At 37.6% G+C, this 19,395-nt stretch overlaps 1 protein-coding gene across 3 annotated transcripts; it reads left to right on the plus strand.

Annotated features, from left to right (window-relative positions):
• The first annotated feature begins 1,257 nt into the window (after nt 1-1,257).
• Nucleotides 1,258-18,642, plus strand: gcg (glucagon). 3 transcript variants are annotated; one of them, NM_001006912.1, is given in 8 exon segments: nt 1,607-1,674; nt 4,018-4,117; nt 6,240-6,401; nt 7,789-7,923; nt 10,231-10,365; nt 13,403-13,516; nt 15,776-15,916; nt 18,046-18,534. In NM_001006912.1, coding segments are annotated over 7 exon segments (801 nt in total). In that variant the 5' UTR covers nt 1,607-1,674; nt 4,018-4,025; the 3' UTR covers nt 18,068-18,534.
• Nucleotides 18,643-19,395: the final 753 nt, after the last annotated feature.

Raw genomic sequence — 19,395 nt, forward strand, 5'->3', positions numbered from 1 at the left:
TACTAGCCCAACTCTAAGCTTTTGGTAGAAGCTCAAGGATCTGTCAGACATATATATGTATATATATATTTGCTGTATTTGTCAGTAGGACTCTCTCTAGCAGTAAGCTGAAACTTTCTGGAACAGAAGAGAGTTAAGTGTTTGTAAAACCATTCTCAACCGATTCCTATATGTTTCTTCAGTCTAATAGTGGTGCGTTGCTGCTGTCTAAGATCTTGTTAATCTCTGAACCTCTAATTCTACCCTTTAAATATTAAAGAAGGCGCTCGGTGCGTACCTTTTAATTTCATATACAAAGGCACAATGTCAGTAGCAGAAGGGAGGAGGTGGTTAAATCAAAAAAGATCTGACCCAAGTTGGGTCACACAGGACTATCAGTCAGATATAGTGTAAATGGGCATACTTGGGGGCCGATTTACTAATGCACGAATGGGCCGAAAGCGTCCAAATGCGTTTTTTCGTTATGACTGGTATTTTTGCGACTTTTTTTGCGTATGTCCCGGGATTGTTTCGTCGCCGTTACGACTTTATTGTATATTTTCCGCGACTTTTTCGTCGCCGTCGCGAAAAAAATCGGATTGGTTTTTCCGCCGTTTACAATTGCTCAATACTAAAAAATCGCGACGGCGACAAGAAAATCGCAAAATTTTCGTTTCCAATCCGATATTTTCCCATTTGGGATTCGGATTTGTGGATTAGTAAATGTGCCCCTTGGAGTTGACACAACTACTGTTCCAACAGACTGGTCATATTGGTCAGATCACTGCAGCTATGGGCAACGAATGCCCTTACTTAGGTCATTGCACCATATGGTTGCCCATATTAACTAACCAGTTTTTTTGTTATCATACCATAAGTTGCCAGGCTTTACATATGGACAGACAATCCTAAAACTTGCTCAGTGTATCCCTGACCAAAGACTAGTTTAAGTGGAACATATAGGGGAGGCCTGGACAGAGAAGAAAATCTATGGGTTGATTAAGCTGGGTTACATAAAGCACGGGACATATACTATAGTACATCAGCCCAATGCCATGGTACACATGTAATAGTTAACCTGTCTTCTTTACCTAAACAACTCATCGTTTTAATCCATTAATCCTATAAGTTTTATTAAGAGACTCACAGGTCTACAATTTCAGTATCTGCCATCTTTTTCATTTTGCTTCTGTGTGTTTACTGCGGAAGAAGATTATTTTGAAATATTTAAAGAAGTCTATAAATTGTCAAGGGTTTGAAAAAAATATATATACATAAATATCTATGCTATTTATATATATAAATATATAGCCTGGAGGAAAGTGTGCCTGAGCCTGAGCTAAGTTCAGATAACAGGAATGACATGCTTGTCCATCTGATATTCCGGTGCACCTCTGGTGCATTTGCACGTGTATAGTGATTTCAAAATGATTTTTTCATCCATCCATAATGTGTAAGTTAAACAAAAGCAGTCATTCACATGTGAAACATTTGAAACAGAGCCGACCACATGATCATCCGTGTCAGAATTAATGCACCGAATGCATCTTCACCGTGCTCAATGGAGCTGCAAACACTATAAATGCTTCGCAGAGCAGCACTTGCCTTCATCACCAACAAGGACCAAGAGGGATCCCAAATTGGCTGAAGAACGGGGAGGCATTATTTAATTCATCTGCAGGGACACATTTGCACGTAAGTCATTGTTTTTGGGCTACTAAAAAAGTACTAAATGGCAACAATTATATTTTTTATTTTCAATTATTTAATAAGTATTTCATTTTAACTTTTTTGTTGTATCTCCCTTGGTCACTATGCACATATTCACTTTATAAAGGTGAAATTGTCTTTTTATCACTTTCACTAAATTTCCATGATTGTATTTTATATATTTATCAAATTCAAAAGAAATAGATACATTTGTGGAAAGCTAGCTAAGGCTTAATTATCCCCAAAATAAGCCTTTTCTTGGTGCAATTATTTATGGTTAAAATGGCGAGTCAGTGAAGAATTGCAAATGATTAATTATCATTTTATATTTGTGTAACACACTTTGGACAAAATTGCCCAATTCGTGGTTGTCATTAGTTTCCTTCCATTGGTTTCATTTTTACAGCACATAACTATTGGTAATAAGGTATCCCAAATCCACTGTATTCAATGGCAAGGCAGGACCAGACTAATGCTGTGTCCAAAAACAATATGTAAAGTTCTGATAGCTGATACTGTTCTAGTTACAGTCACATTGACTTCATAGTAGCTAGTTTCAAAAGATATTATAGTTATAGAGATATATTGTTATGAATTATCTGTTGCACAGGGCATGTGTTATACATAATGATAATAATAATAATAATAATAATAATAATAATAATAATAATAATAATAATAATAATAATAATAATAATAATAATAATAATAATAATAATAATAATAATAATAATAATAGAGTTTGTTGTAGGTCGGAATAACACAAATAACAAGTGCAACATTTTGTCTAGTTTTGCCACTTTTTCCAACATTTTCCCCAGATTTCTCACATAATTGTGCCCACTACAGTTGGATATCAGAGCAAACTCCATGCAAAAGGGCACAACTTGCACCTGTAACAAATGGGTTGGCACAAGGGTGTAGCCTTTCTAAACCTTCAGTTGCGTTAGATTCAGCTGTGGCAACAAGCAATGAGATGCCTAGATTTATTGGCTGTACAAGACAGGTACTAAGTACATAGGCCCCTTTCCCTAAATCATACTGAAATTGCACTAAAATAGACAACAAGATGGTGCTAGTATAGATGCAAGTATGTACAAGGGTAATAATGTTCTATTTATAACATTAGTGTTTATCAATGAGTATTTAAATGCATAAACAATTGCGGCATCATGGAACGTAAGCACTCGACTCTATTTCTATAACAGCTCTGTCATATTTGTTAAAGCAGTGCATGTGTTTCTCATGTAAATCTAAAGCAGTGCTGGGGGTTCTGTTTGTTTAATCTATATATATATATATATATATTATTGTAAAGCATAAATATTTATGATAAACCAACATACCTTCAGTCTGTGCTTTCCTTAATTACTTGTTATCTGCTTGTTAATAGGTTGCTTTGTTTTATTTTTGACGTTTTAAAGATATTTTAGTGAATTAGAGAAACCACTTGGCACCAAAAGCAATAAGGATTCAAGAGCAGGAGCATTTCTTGATTTGTTAATTACTTGTGATCTACTTGTTAATAAATTGCATTGTATTCTTGAGGGCTTCAGAGATGTTTTAGGGTTTTAGAGAAACCTCTTGGCACCAAAAGCAGTAAGGATACAAGAGCAGGAACATAAATAGATTGGTTATGGCAGAACACTGTGGCTGAGGCTGACGGAATCTCTTTGTGACATATGATCTGTGAAATCTTCAAGCCACACTAATAAAGAAAATATCAATCTTAGGGTCATCCAAATGTACAGCCTTTGGGTGGATTGGAAGAACTTCAAAAACGGTTAAAGCCAAATGTACAGCTTTAGGGGGAATTGGAAGAACTTCAAAAACTGTTAATGTGCTGAAAGCCTAAAGATCTGAGAATTTATATCGTGAAACATTTGATCTACTTGGCTGTTGACTATATTGTTCATTGGAACCTCCATTCATGGGTGCTTTAGAAATGGTTAAACATATTATTATTATTAACATTTATTTATAAAGCGCCAACATATTCCACAGCGCTGTACAATAGTTGGGTTTCATACATTGGACATACAGAGTAACATATAAAGTAATCAATAACCGATACAAGAGGTGAAGAGAGCCCTGCCCCAAAGAGCTTACAATCTACAAGGAGAAAGGGTTGAGACACACGGTGTGGGAATGGGCACAGAGTTGTGAGAGGTGGGGCACAGGGTATTGCTTTTAGCAGCACGCTGAGGTTATGTTAAACTAGATTAGGGAAAGCTTCTTTAAATAAGTGCGTTTTTAGAGATCTCTTGAAGGCAGAGAGATTGGGAGAAAATTACTGCTAATAACATGGCTAGTTCCCTATTATTACAGAAACAACCATGAAGAGCACATATTATATGATTGGGATACTTCTAATGATCTTACACAACACCTATCAAAGTCCTGTGCCAGAAACAGATGCCAGCTCCAGGTATGTTATATACACAGACATATATGTAAGGATCTGTTGGTGGTGTGGATCCCAAGAAACCAATTTAACAACCCTTTTTTTCAAAAGTCAAAACCCAGCCCTTTTGCATAGCAATGATTGGCCTTCTCTGTACACTGTGCGCATTACAAATGACTGCTTCGTAAGGAAATATGTGCCAAGTTAGGTATAAATCAATAAGACCTATATGACTATCTTGTCTTGGGTGGGGCATTATTATACCCCTAAGCACCCTTTTGTTCATAACTTGCCAGGTATCTCTATAGACAAAGGCTGCCTATGTTGTGACATTATGCCAACATTTGACAATTGTGCACTAATGCCATTTACTCCAAATGTGATCCTATTACCATCTTTTCAGAACTAAGGTAATGAGAACCCGGAAATATTTTTGCTCTGAGACTCCATGGAGTCCTATGTGGCCTCTACCTAGTTTGATCAGTTTTGTATTAAAGAATATTTGGACACTTTGCAGACTGGTGCTTACAAAAATGTCGCAAAATAATTATATTAACACGGGAGCACTTACCACCATTCATCCATGTGTGCTACTCACAGATCAACTCCCAATGGCCTCACACAAGTAGAGGAAATCCAGAAAAAGCGGAGCACCACGTGGTGAAAAATAAAATCAGTCTTTATTCAGTCATATTAAAACGGCACATGTATAGCATCAGGACTTACGCTTAACGCGTTTCGTGACCTCGCGTCACTTCATCAGAAGCTTCATTACAAAAATGTAACATCTTCTAGAGATTTGCCTATATCTTAATCTTCAAAGCCCTTTTAACAGCTAGGCTTCTGGTGCACTGTGCTATTTAGTTGCCAAAAGTTGTACATTTATTGAGCTAAACTGTACATTAAGCTTTACCCATTATAAGAGGCATGTCTATTTGATCATTTTGATTGGGTATCTAAAAAGGGGAGAAGTCTGATTGGCTACATACTATACTTCACCCCACACCCTATGCATAATTTCTTTTACCGTAGAAACATAAGCATATTCTAGATAGAAATATCTGATTACTTAGATTTTCTGTATGCAGTAGCAGAAATATACTGTTCTTTGTAGGTACTGTAGCTCAGAAATGGAAACTATAGTAAACATAGAAATTGCTACTCCATAAAACGGAATTTTCCCACAGCTACAACTCAATATTTTTGTGTAAGATTTTACGTGTTTGCTAAGACAGTTTCAGCTTTCTATTTCCTGCCTTAAGGAGCAGGAAGTTCCTCTTGGCAGTATTATGGCTACTGATAGCCAAGAGATGATCAACACATCTGTGCCGACGCTTGCTCTCAGCCATCCCCATGAAAGGGGGAGTTATTTATTTTAGAAAATCAATCTAGCAAAAAAATGCAATTATTTTTCATGAAAAAACTTGAGTTGTAAAAAGTTGTGGGGAAAAAACCTCAAATGCAACAAAACTTGCATTGTATCATGTTTAAAAAAAAATTCAAAAAATGAAAGTCATTTGTAAACACTGGGCAGTAACCCATTGTAACGAATGATGTACTTGCTTTCATTATTATACAATTGCAATAAGTTGCAATAAGTTAAGAATCAAAGAGACAAGAGGATGGAAGTCCCTGCCCCGTAGAGCTTACAATCTAGATCAGTGATCCCCAACCGGTGGCTCAGGGGCAACATGTTGCTCCCAACCCCTTGGACATTGCTCTCAGTGCCCCCAAACCAGGGAGTTATTTTTGAATTCCTGACTTGGGGGCATGTTTTGGTTGAATATAAACAAGATTTACTCCCAAATAAAGCCCCCTGTAAGCTGATGAGTGTGCATAGAGACCCCTAATAGCCAATCACAGCCCTTATTTGACACCTCCATGAACTTTTATGATGCTTGTGTTGCTCTCCAAGTCTTTTTACATTTGACTGTGGCTCACGGGTAAGAAAAGTTAGGGATCCCTGATCTAGATGATATATATTGTAGAATTCACATTGGTGAATGTTACAAAATCTTTCCCAACATGCACTTTAGATACCTTTTTTTACTATAACTGTAAGCGGTCTAAAAAGTTTCAAGGAATATCTCCTCTTCTTAATAATAGTTTTTTTTTATGTCCCAAATCAAAACAATTGTGTCCACAGATCAGTCAAAGCTGCAAGGAATGAAGCGGTAGATGATTCACAACAGCTCAAAGAAGTTAAACGTCACTCACAAGGCACATTTACTAGTGATTACAGCAAGTACCTAGACTCCAGGCGGGCTCAAGACTTTATCCAGTGGTTAATGAACACAAAACGAAGTGGGTAAGAAAATCAGAGATGTAAACTGACTTTACCTTTGTTGCAGATGATGAAACATAGGTCCCTCTAGTTCCGCTTCCTTCAACTTATTCCTTTTGTGTTTACAACCCTTCAGCTTTGCCCATATTTGTTCCCATATTTTGATGCATACATTTGTGTGCAAAGAATCAGTCATAGGACAGTATGTGACTCAAATGTCAATGTAAGTTGTGCCAAGACAGGTGGCAATACTAATGGACATATATGCTCAATTTATAATCACTAAAACCATTACTATGCACTTTGAGATCAATGTATAATCACTAAAACCATTACTATGCACTTTGAGATCAATGTACTGTATATACAGTATGTTGGGCAATCATATAATTCTTCTTAGCTGTGAAACACCTACAAATTCTTCATAGACAGCTGCTAAGGCACCATCAATTTATTACCACAAAACTGTTTTTGCAATGCAGAATTCTTACTGTTGAGGGAAATTATAGAATCTACCTTGTATATGTATGGATACAAATATTTAGAGAAGCTGGGGTGTGTGCATAGAATGAGTTATGGCCTTATACTGTCTTCTTGAGTGGAACAACTACTTGGAAATACAGAAAATGCTTGGAGATTTTTTATATACTGTAGTTATGCCATAAGTTACAGCAGGACAATTGGTAAATTGTAGCTTTGAAATATACATATTTAATGATAGGTTTAGGTTGTCATCAGGTAACTGGCAACTCTCACTAGATTGTAATAGTCCACTGCTCAAGAAAATCTTTCCCAGGCATTCTGGAACCAAAACCCACTCTTTATAAACCTGGTTCCCCAATCTTTTTTTATGTGATAATTGTATTACAAGCTGTAGGCTAATGTCACGTGGAGCCCGCATCATTCTCAGCTGGTGGAGCTTTGACTGCTTCCTGGTGCTCCCAGTTTAGTCTCTTTTCATCTTCATATATAAATAGAAGTATATATTTTTATGTAAAAGCTTGACAATTGAAGGCACCACTTTTCATAATGTTCCTGTGTATGTAGGTCATTCAATTAGTAATGCAGTGAAAATATTAATTATGTTCTTAGCATAAATTACATAGAAATATTAATGAACATAATCTTCCTAGCTTTTCCATTAAAATGTTATCACCTTCAAGCAACTTCTTCTGGTGGGGAAAGGAGAGATATGTGCTATCTAAATTCTTCATTATCACCATACTAGTCTCTTTCCTTCCTGTCTTGCCTACTTGTCCATTTTGCTAATTGTCCAAAAAGTTGAGCTCATAACTCTTTAGCTAGAAGAACACAGTTATCAAGATTGTCAATGAATTAATTGTTAATGTGGTCAAGTTGGTCATTTTTTGGCAAACCTACTACGTATTTGTGGGTTTTTTTGCATGGGCAGAGGACTATCAAGACGCAATGCTGACTATGAGAGGCATGCAGAAGGTACATTCACCAGTGATGTGACTCAGCACTTGGATGAAAAAGCAGCCAAAGAATTCATTGACTGGCTAATAAATGGAGGACCATCAAAAGAGTAAGAGTTTGCTGCTTATATTTCTTCTTGTTACGTAGGTGCAACACAAGCAACTAAGCTGCTCAGCCAGTTGCTTTCTATTGTACTTTAGCGTTCTCTAAGTTGGCTTAGTTTCTTTACCATTACCCATAGATTACAGAGGGTCTTTCAGCCAATTTCCAGGAAACAACAAGACCCTCCAGAATGCAGCACAAAATATAAAGAGCAACATATGTGAAACGTTTTGCAGGGTTTAGTAATGAAAAAATAATGAATGAAAAAATCCACAAAAGGGTTTGTTGTGCGTCTTTTTTGTAATCAGCGGGTTATTTTTCACTTTTTTTTAATGTGACTGCTCTTATTTTGGCCCATTTAGGCATTGACCAAGCCCATTTTGACGCGACAGTGACTTTTTTCGTCACACAACAAATTTTTCCACTGCAAATTTTTGCTGTTTCACCAATTTCACCAATGGCGAAATGCAGAAATTTCCTGCAAATCCATGCCTGCCGAAAAAATTTGCTCATCACTAGTAGGGTTGAATCATGCTCCCTTGTTTTGAGAAGAGTCCAAACATTCTCATTTAACATACATGTTTCATACAGTCTTTTGCTTAATGGAAATGGTCTTCAGACTTCTTTCTGTTAAGGTCCAAAAAGTGTTCAAGCTGCCTCCCTCTGGCCCATAAGCTGTTTACAGATATCTGAAAATAACACCTTTAGACTTTTTGCCCCCTGCAATAATTGCTTCTGAGACCCTCTAGATGGGCCAGCCCCACAGCCTGGAAACATAGTAATAGAGAAATATTGTGATGTTGTTCTGGATTTAAGGAAATAATACAAGTAGATTCTAAATACTCTAAATCAGGGATCCCCAACCTTTCTTACTTGTAAGCCACAGTCAAAGGTAAAAAGACTTGGAGAGCAACACAAGCACCATAAAAGTTCATGGAGGTGCCAAATAATGGCTAAGATTGGCTATTAGGCAGCCTCTATGCACCCCATCAGCTTACAGGGGCTTTATTTGGTAGTAAATCTTGTTTTTATTCAACCAAAACTTGCCCCCAAGTCAGGAATTCAAAAATAACTCCCTGGTTTGGGGGCACTGAGAGCAACATCCAAGGGGGTTGGGGAGCAACATGTTGCCCCTGAGCTACTGGTTGGGGATCACTGCTCTAAATATTACCCCCAACGCTATATATACATGTTGCAAGTAACAGTTCTGCAACTGGGTATAGTTTTCATTATATTCAACATTCACATATTTTCTCTACTGGAGATGGCCACAAGTTGGCTCAATATGTGTTTACAGAGTGAGAGAATCCATATAGTGATTATATCAAAAGCCAGAAATCTACTTCTGTATTCTAATGCCATGTACCAAATAACTCAACTTGAAATTTTCATAACCTTTTATTATAGATTTCACATTGAATTATGGTACTGTTTTCAATTAATTGAAATCTATCCGGGGTAAAAACATATCTGCCATTTTGCTGACACGAGAAAAGGCACATTGCTCACAGAGAAGGGCTAGAGTCAGTACGACCACAGAATCCTGGTAGTAAAGTTACAGTTACTTTTGGGACTGTGGTTACAGACATGGAAATGAGCAACTCAAAATACTGAAAGCATTGTTCCACATATGCTATCAAGGCTACACACAGATCATTTTGAAACATGATGACCGATGTAAAACGTATAGAGATTGTAATTAAACCTCACAGGGGCAGATATAATGCTGTTTAGGAGTTTGGAGGTAAAAAAATGTTTCATTTCATCAACAACAATCCTATAAATTGAAGAAGACAGAATCAAGTGTAAATCAAGCAGAAAGGGTTCTCATTGGTGAATATTCTTGCATTAATTGGGCTACTAAGCCCAATTACTATGGTGCTGTATTACAGCTCCCTTTATGGGTTAACAATTGATATTATGCTGTGAAATTCTGTGATTTGTGTTTCAACAACATTTGGGTTTTTCACTCACATTTCTTTATCCTAATAAAGAAAAAATTGTAGTCAACAAGAGCAAAACAAACCTTTAGTTGGGATCCAGCACCTAGTTCAGCTGTGTTTTCAAAGTCAGGTGGGTAAGCATGAGTTTCTAGGGTATTCCACTGAGTCTGGAATTTCAAAGAAAACACAATTTATTTTCCAAGAATGAATATTTTGTATACCGAAGATATTGAGTTTTGGTCATTGTTTTAGACAGATATTGGCTCCTAAACGGAACCCTCAGTTGGACAAATAGGCAGTTGACCCTTCTTTGTGGGAATTTGTTGCCCGGACACATGATTTATACTATACTGATTTAACTCTCTTGACAGAATCATTTCAAGGCGCAATGCGGACGTTGAGAGGCATGCCGAAGGTACATACACTAATGATGTAACTGAATATCTGGAGGAGAAAGCAGCCAAAGAATTTATTGAGTGGTTGATAAATGGGAAACCAAAGAAAATGTAAGTTTGTCCTCTTCTGTATACCTTATGTCAAATAAAATGTGTTGCTCTTTCTTTTTTATATTTTCTTTAGTAGTATAATAGGATTCAGCATTCAGGAGTATCAAATGACTGAATCCTACTATCATTAACAGTTAAGGTGCCCACACATGCACCAATATTGTCGTAAGAAACAGGGTCGGACTGGGCCACCCAGACCTGTCCCTTACCTGCGCTCCCCCTGCCCGACTGCTCCTCCCCTGACACTTTAAATTTACGCACTCGGGGGAGGACGTCGGGTGGGGGGCACTGCGAGGGGGGTTAGGGGGGCCCCTGCAGGGGGGGCGGGGCGGTGCAGGCACCTGCAGGGCAGGAGCCCTGGTGGGCCCTTCACCCCCCAGTCCGACCCTGGTAGGAAATGAGGTTTTGTACGATATTCGGTGTTTGTATGGTGGGTTGATGAGGCAACCGATATTGGCTAAAGCCTTGATCTTGTGCCCCTTTGAAGGCATCTGAACATCAGCAGTAGGTTAATGCTGAATCATCACATAGGGTAGAATTCTATAGTTTCTACCTGCATATCTGATGATTTAGTTAGTGGAGTAGGCGAACGATCTTTCCTAGATCGTTATTATAACCAGTATGGCCACTTTTAAGGCGCTTTTAAAATATGTTTGTGCACTTGTTGGACTTTCAACTTAGAGATAAGTATGTCATAAAGCATCCTGGTAATGAAGCACCAAAGTGGTATATAACAATATGTAGTCAACTAAATGAACTGTATATAATCCTGCAGATGGTACTTGAGCTGTTTGCTTTATCCTGAGAAGTTAGCTTTGTATCAGAGTTTCCCCGGCAGTATACTATTTAGCCTGTACTGATTACATAGTATAGTATATCCCTTGTCATTCACTAGGAAGCCTTTGCCTAACACTAGGTTACTATAGCAATTAAGCTCTTGTACTTTTTAGGAGGAATCACATTTCCCAACTGGATTAAAAAGTGCTAGAGCTTTCATTGCCCTACAGTGCATCTATAGGGACACAAACAAACTGGCATTCACAAAAAAAAGAGAGTGCTGACAGCAGCCCAAGAGGGGATTTGCAGCCTGACACACCAATGACTTGCCAGCTGTTGGCTTCTAGAAAGACCATAAACCATTGTTGCAACACATTCATGTCTGAAGGATACAAAGTGAAAAATGGAAGATGACATTTTTTTATTCTTGATATAGTGCCATATTCCTCAGTACTTTATGAAGATTATACATCATTACAGATAATAATTGTGGTTGAATGCAGCATGGCCTTTCCAGTTCAATCTCTGTGGGCAAATAAACCTTAACTCTTTCAGTTTTTTTCCCAATGGAAGCATTAGCACCTTGTAGTCTCTAATGACACTGCCTTAGAGAGGGGTTTAGGCAGGAATGGACTGGGATTAAAAACAGGCCCTGGCATTTTAAGTACACAAAGGTCCAAGCAGCCCCCCCCCCCCCACAGGCAATTACTAGTGACTGTCTATGGCATCTTACAGCAGCCCCTCTGGCATTTGCCAGAATTCACTTATTGCCAGTCTGGGCCTGGGCTTAAGAACAGCTGTCATCTACTGTCAATGTTACCATATGGTTTTGGTAAGATTCAAATTTTGTAGAAAAATGTAAACCTTGTAGCCTTTGAAATAATTGAAAAATAAACTTTAAAAGTTTCTTAGTGCACTGTGCAATAACTTTTAGTAACTCACAGATACTGTTATGTATGTATGTATATCTTTATTTATGAAGCGCTACTTATGTACACAGCGCTGTACAGTTGAATAGATTAATACAAACAGGGGGTTATTAAGATAATAATAGATAAATACAAAGTATAACAATAAATACAAGGTACAGTCGCAATAAGTGAAGAGTCAAAGACACAAGAGGATGGAGGTCCCTGCCCCGTAGAGCTTGCAATCTATATGGGAGGGTAATTTACAGACACAAATAGGCAAATATAAGTGCTGTAGGTCACAGTGGGTGACATTAAAATATAAGTGCTAGTTCCCAGATCAGGGGCTTTGCGAGTGATCCAAAAGGTAGTCTTTAAGTTTAGTTTTAAAAAGACTGAGGGAGGATTCTCTCTGGAGGAAATCAGGGAGGGCATTCCCAATGTAAGGGGCAGCAAGGCAGAAGGGTTTAAGGTGGGAAACAGTAGTAGTGGGAGGTGCAACCAAACGGTTGTTCTGTAAAGAATGGAGGAGTCGTCCAGGATCGTACGGAGACACAAGGGAAGAGATGTAGTGAAGAGCAGAGAAATAGAATGGGCTTTCACTCAAATTGCATGCATTTGCTGATAGTTTAATGGTTGATTGGCCCTACTTGCTGTACATCTGCCAAAATGTAGCCATCCGGGAGACTTTCTTATTGTGTTAAAAAAATGGGAAATGTATTCTCTGCCTTTATTTCTACATGTATTGGCCCCATTCAGGTTCATAGATGTGCAAGTGTCAAATAAAACATTTGCAGAAGAGTTCTGGAAAAAATGTTTAACTGCCTATTTCTGTCTTATGTTCTATTTTTGCACAACAAAGAGATACTGCACCAAAATGGTTGTGCAACCTACTGCTTAATGGCAGTGATCTCTAAGTACTAGGGCTAAAAGTTCCCTATTTCTACCTGCCTGGCATAGGGCAAAGTCCTTACCACCTGTCCCTATGTCAGGTGGTAAGGAAAGGGCGCTTTGGCTAACTGCCAGCCCAGCACAAGGCAACACTCTGTTAAAATCAGCCTTCAGGCCAACTCACTGCCTTCAGTCCATCTAGTGGGACAGTCCCAGTGATTGCGAACCTGTTTGTTACAAAAACTCAACCATATAAATATAAAAATCACCACTCAAATACTTCTGCAAACACCCTAGATCCCTCATCCCTTTTTGACAATATGCAATCAGAACAGCCTACTGTGGAGTGAAGTATTACCCCATTTAATATGTAGAAGCTATTGAAATATACTTGTAAATCATTTTGAGTCCTGAGTGTCTCTACTCCAAATTTAAAGCTTGTGTTTATTTTACCCAAACAGAAGATATTCCAGACACGCAGAAGGAACATTCACTAATGACATGACCAACTACCTGGAAGAGAAGGCAGCCAAAGAATTTGTGGGCTGGCTAATAAAAGGAAGACCAAAAAGAAAGTAAGGGCTTTTTTATACTTCCCTCACACCCTCTATTCAAAACAATTGCCTATGACAGTTGAAACAAAACAAAAAAGATACCAAGCTTAGTACTGGCAAGGTAAATATGTTGTTCATTACCATTAAAGTACAACTTAGAAGGCAGCATTGATCATAGTTACAAAGTAATATCAGCTATTTTGTAGAGAAGTCTTGCCTAAAGGCAAGTGTTCATAACACAAACCATATGTCCTGATAGCATACGTGAACTAAATAGCTTCAGACTTATGGTTTTGTTTATTAAATTGTCTTCATTCTTTCCATATGCAGCTCTTTCCAAATATGTAAAGGGACATTATACAAAACAGCGAGGGGATTAAAAAAAATGCATGTTTTTGTGTATTGTCTCCTCATTGTTATTGCTTGGTTGAACCAAAGAGCAAGTTTCTTATTAGCACACAAGGCACATAGAGAGGTAGGTGTTCCCAGGGATATATTGATGACAGCCTTGTCTGTAAAAAGGTCTTTAGAAATATGGAAAACTACCGGAACAGGCCATTTACATCTTTGCATTATGCCTTCATGATAAAGAAGCTCAAAATTATCTGTTATTGCCCGAAATGATACGATTGGTCTGTTTTTGTTGGACTAATAAAGGCAGTTTGCAAGAATGATTTTGTATATCAGATTTTGCTCAATATAAGCTCAGCAGTAGAAAGTAATGATCACACAAACTATTTAAAAATTAATCTCATGGTTTGTTCCATTTATAAGCAATTTTATGCTGCAATATGAACATCCAACATAATTTGGTCTGTAAACAAATTTTTCTAAAATTTATGAATAGCAATAAAATTCCAATTACATTCAATCATTTCTTATTCTTTTGTCTGGCTGTTTTTACACAATATTAAATGACAAATCCTCTTGGGACAAAAGTCAAGGCAGTAGAGACAAACAGATTTATATTTTTATGCTTTGTGGTTCATTTATTTCTACACGTCAGCTTATACAGTTAATCTGGACATACCAACGAAATCTGACTTACGCAATCATCCAAGTAACCCAACTCATAATGAAATAACTTTATACTTAACTTTATATATTACTTAATATATAAACAAACATGCTGCAATGTTATTGTGTCTGAACTAAAGTGTGTATATGTGGATAGGCATTGGAAGCCTTTTGCCTTGTGTATGTGCCAAAACAAATGCCCCGGCTGATAATGCATTAGTACAGGGATCCCCAACCTTTTTTACTCATGAGCCACACTTAGATGTAAAAAGTGTTGGTGAGCCACACAAGCATGAAAAATATTCTTTGGGGATGTCAAATAAGGGCTGGGACTATCTGGAAGCCCCATGTGGACTGCCGGCCTACAATAGGCTAAACAGGAGTAAACTTGGGTCTCTTTGCTTCCAAAATTTGCCTTTGAGCCAGAAATGTAAAAATGGCACCTACTGTACTTTTAGACCACTTGGAGCAACATCAAAGGGGTGATGGGCAGCAGGTTGCTCACAAACTCCTGGTTGGGGATCACTGCATTAGTACCTTCTATGATACTAATAGTGCAAAGTAAAGGAACCCATGAGCTTATGACCACACTAGGCTGTGGCTGCAGCAATGCACAGGCCCCCAATGTGAACCAATCTTTGACAAAGATCTGTCTTGGTAACCTGACCAAATGAGAATTTATATCTATGTAAGGGCAACTTATAACAATTAACTGTAAAGAAATGTAAGATGATATTCTGTACATTATACTAGTTTTTGCTGGATAGTCCTAATCCATAGCTGTGAAAAGGAATGGGGCATAACGTTAATGAGTTAGGGTTTGAGCATAGGATTGGCAGGGTTTGGTAAGGCCTAGGTGGCTCAAGGCATAGGCACAATTGTTCTCATTTAGAAATTGACAGAAAACCTGTTCAATATTTTTGTTTACTTCTTCTTTACACAAACCAGTTTGATGGAGTTTCTGCTGCATATTTATTTTGTCCAATGAAAAAAGGATTTTAGATTCATGTCTAGGCCAGGGCTTGTTCAATTCATAGCCAAAACCTGTCATAGAGAACTCAAATTCACTGGCTTCCACACCAGCTCAATGCTCTTTAGTTAAACTTAATGTTGAATTTTCCAACAGCTATAGGATACTCCTTCCCTGACTAATATAGGAACCAAGCCTTAAACTATATTCTTGAGGGTTTATTTTAAACTGTAACTTGTGGGTTGTTCCAATGCCGGACATGTGACATTTTTGCAAAATGCTTCTTTTAAAAGTTTCTCTGAGGCGCACAGCGTGGAGGAAATGGACAGAAGACATGCCGATGGCAGTTTTACCAATGATATCAACAAAGTCCTAGATATTATTGCTGCACAGGAATTCTTAGATTGGGTAATTAACACCCAGGTTACTGAAAGGTAAAGTGTTCAAAGGACACATAAAGCTTCGGAACATTTTTGGCATAAATTCAGTAGTTCATAATAATTGTATTCCAACAAAAATAATTAAAAATCATGGTAAATCCCTTAATCATCTCTTTCATTTGCTAATTTATGATGTCTTTTAATTCTCACAACCAAAGTAATTTTGTAGATAAAATCAACTTTTTTTAAAAAATAATTTCGATCAGATATGTTCCCGCTGTAATTCTATTTACTGGTGCAAGTAAGTGGGAACGGCTGGGAACAAAATTCCCACAAGATATTTTTTGTGGGAATGGTGTTCCCTTAGGATATGGGCTGCAACAAACACACACCTGCCAAAGATTAACTGAAACGGGGTAATGTGCAGAGGCTTAACAGTCGGATATCCTGCAAATGTTTAGTAAGTGGAATGTTTTACAAATAAGAAGCCAGGGCATTCTGGAGACTCTACTTCTCTATATTATATTGACTTTTCTCAAAAAAAAAATATCTACTATACACTATCATTGCTCAGTTCTTACTATTCTAGGTCTGTCAAACCATTAACACAGTTGAAGTCAACTGAACGGTCAATTATGGAAGTAATTATTGACCCATCAATTAGTAGGAAAAAGGTTTTATCCTTTGTGCACAGTGTATATATAGATCTGCCACTGTTGTAAGCAAACAACTGGGCTTCCAAGTCTTGTTTGCTGTATTAGTACCCTACTGTACCCAAATATCACTTGTTTAAAGTAATGGACAGTGATTGAAAGATCATTTTATGGCACATCATTCATTAGTGCATGTATAAATATTGCATGTGGTAGTGAAAACACAAGAGGCCTCATTTACAATACCCACTGAGGTTGGCAAAGTGCAAAAAGGGCACAATCAGGTTTAAAGCAAACTGATGTTAGGCAGCACTTACATAGTTACATAGTTACATAGGGTTGAAAAAAGACCATCAAGTTCAACCCTTCCAAGTAAACACAGCACACACAAACCAACACTTACCAATCAATGCTATCACATACATAAACTATATATACAACTACGAATACTAACTGTAGATATTAGTATCACAATAGCATTGGATACTGTGCTTGTTCAAGAACTCATCCAGGCCCCTCTTATAGGCATTAACAGAGTCTGCCATTACAGCATCACTAGGAAGGGCATTCCCCAACCTCACTGCCCTCACCATGAATTCAAAACAGGCGGGCAGGGACAGGCATGTAGGTTCCCCTCTCACCCCCCAAGCCAATGACGTGAAAAATACTGAGAGGCAGGAGGCACCATTACCATTTGCCAAAAGCTTCATTTAATAGGAGCAGATTGGAGGGGAAACCCATAGGCACCCCCTACCTTCCCTGTGGAAAAATGTATAAAACAAATTAAAAACACTGACATTTTGAGAAATTCTTTTTAACATACAATAGATAGATAGATAGATAGATGGATATATAAATAGATAGATAGATAGATGGATATATAGATGGATAGATGATAGATAGATAGATAGATAGATAGATAGATAGATAGATAGATAGGATAGAACATTCATTATCTTCAGAAAACAATGCACTGAATTAGATATTTTAAAGATGGAATGTGCAGTTTCTATATTACATCTATTTTTGACAGGAAGGAAGTAGGTATGTGTCACATGATAAGCAAGCAGACAAACTGCCTGAAAAATATTTTTCTAATTATTATAATTACTAACTTGCTATGGATCTAAAGGCACTGTTCCATAAAGTATGGAACTTTCCATGACTTTCAGAAAATTAAAGATCAAGGGTTTATGGTCTTCTAGATGTATTCCATTCAAAATTATGAACACTATCCATTGTGCATAATAAAATAACAGTTATAATTAATTATAATTAATAATCAATAATAATTATTAATAATAATCAGTAATAATAATTAATAAAACAGTTTAAAAATGATGGGATAATTGCCGATATAGATATACAGTTGGCATGATTTGAATCAAACAATCAATTTCATTAATTTAGGATTAATAAATCGGTTCAGCGAATCAGTTGGCCTGCTGTGGTTCATTTTTCATTCATTCTTTTTTTTCTCATTCAAAAAAGTGATACATTTTTATTTATATACTGTATTTTCTCTTTTAGGGACCTTCTTGAGGAACAATAGACTGAAAGCCAAAACAGACCCCCCATATAGGATATGTGTTCAACAAGAAATCACCCGGCTGTCACTTGGAAATGTTGAATTTGTGTTCTGTAGAATTCCAGCAGGTATATGGAGCCATAAAGCCCAGCTTTGCATGCAAAGTACATGAAATTGGCGAGCGTATCTTCTTCCGTAGGAGAATACAAAAACAGCAGTTATCTACCAATACCCAATTAACATGGCAGATTACACGGTTTCGGTAACGGCCGGATTCGCGTTGTTGAACAATGCATCATGAGTCTTACCTGAGCGCGTAGGGCTTCTAAAATCCAAAAGTGCCAAATCTGTGCCCAAATATTTGAAGTGAGATAAAGAACTATAGGCTAAAATGAAGTAGGACTTGTTTGAATTAAAATAACTTATTTTTCTATGAAGTCGAATTGTACATAGAATTTACTTCAATCAGCAAAGCCAGAAAGAAAAAAAAAGCAAAAAAAAAAAATAACATATTACCCATATTTCAAAGATTTATTACAGAAAATGCAAAGCTTTCAGAATATTAACCTGTAGCCTTAAATAAAGTTTTTCAAGCTTCATTTTGGTTCATGTGTAATGACTTATTTCTAAACATTACTCTCTAAGCTACGAAAGCAGTGGTTCTAAACCTTCCTAATGTCGGGACCCTTTAATACAGTTCCTCATGTTGTAGTGACCCCCAACCATAAAATTATTCCTAAAACCATTGGAAATATGTGCTTTCCGATGGTCTTAGGCAACCCCTGTGAAAGGGTTGTTCGACCCCCAAAGGGGGCCCGACCCACAGGTTGAGAACCACTGTACTAAAGGAAGACACCAAATTGTTATGTATTAAATTAGAACTGTTCTACACTCTTTGTGTATAAAGCTCTTCTGCTGTTCATACCATACTCAGTTATAGAACAATCAAGTCCCCAACAACCTGGGTGAGTGGTTGAGTAAAACTGAGTACTCACATCCTTTGTACCCAAGGCGGTGTGACAAGCTGACTGCCTGTACACACAATATTTGGGGGAAATTAGCTATGGTCGGCAGGTAAGCAGAGGATTCGGAGCATAGAGACAGGGACACCACTTCTTCAGGCAAAAACACAGGGCAAATTCTTCCCAACATAAAGCTCACAGGAACACAGTTCATCAACAAACAGTTCAGCAAACTTGTTCAAAACTTGTCCCCTGTCTGGGACTCCCACGCATCCACAGTGACTCACACTCGTGAACACTCAGGCTTCACCGTAAGCCTTGCTGACCCTTCTCAGCTCCCATACACCTACAGGGAAGAAGAAAGGGTCCCACTAGCTACCATGGTTATAC

The sequence above is a fragment of the Xenopus tropicalis genome, chromosome 9 (assembly GCF_000004195.4).
Source record: "Xenopus tropicalis strain Nigerian chromosome 9, UCB_Xtro_10.0, whole genome shotgun sequence".
Lineage (NCBI taxonomy): Eukaryota > Metazoa > Chordata > Amphibia > Anura > Pipidae > Xenopus > Xenopus tropicalis.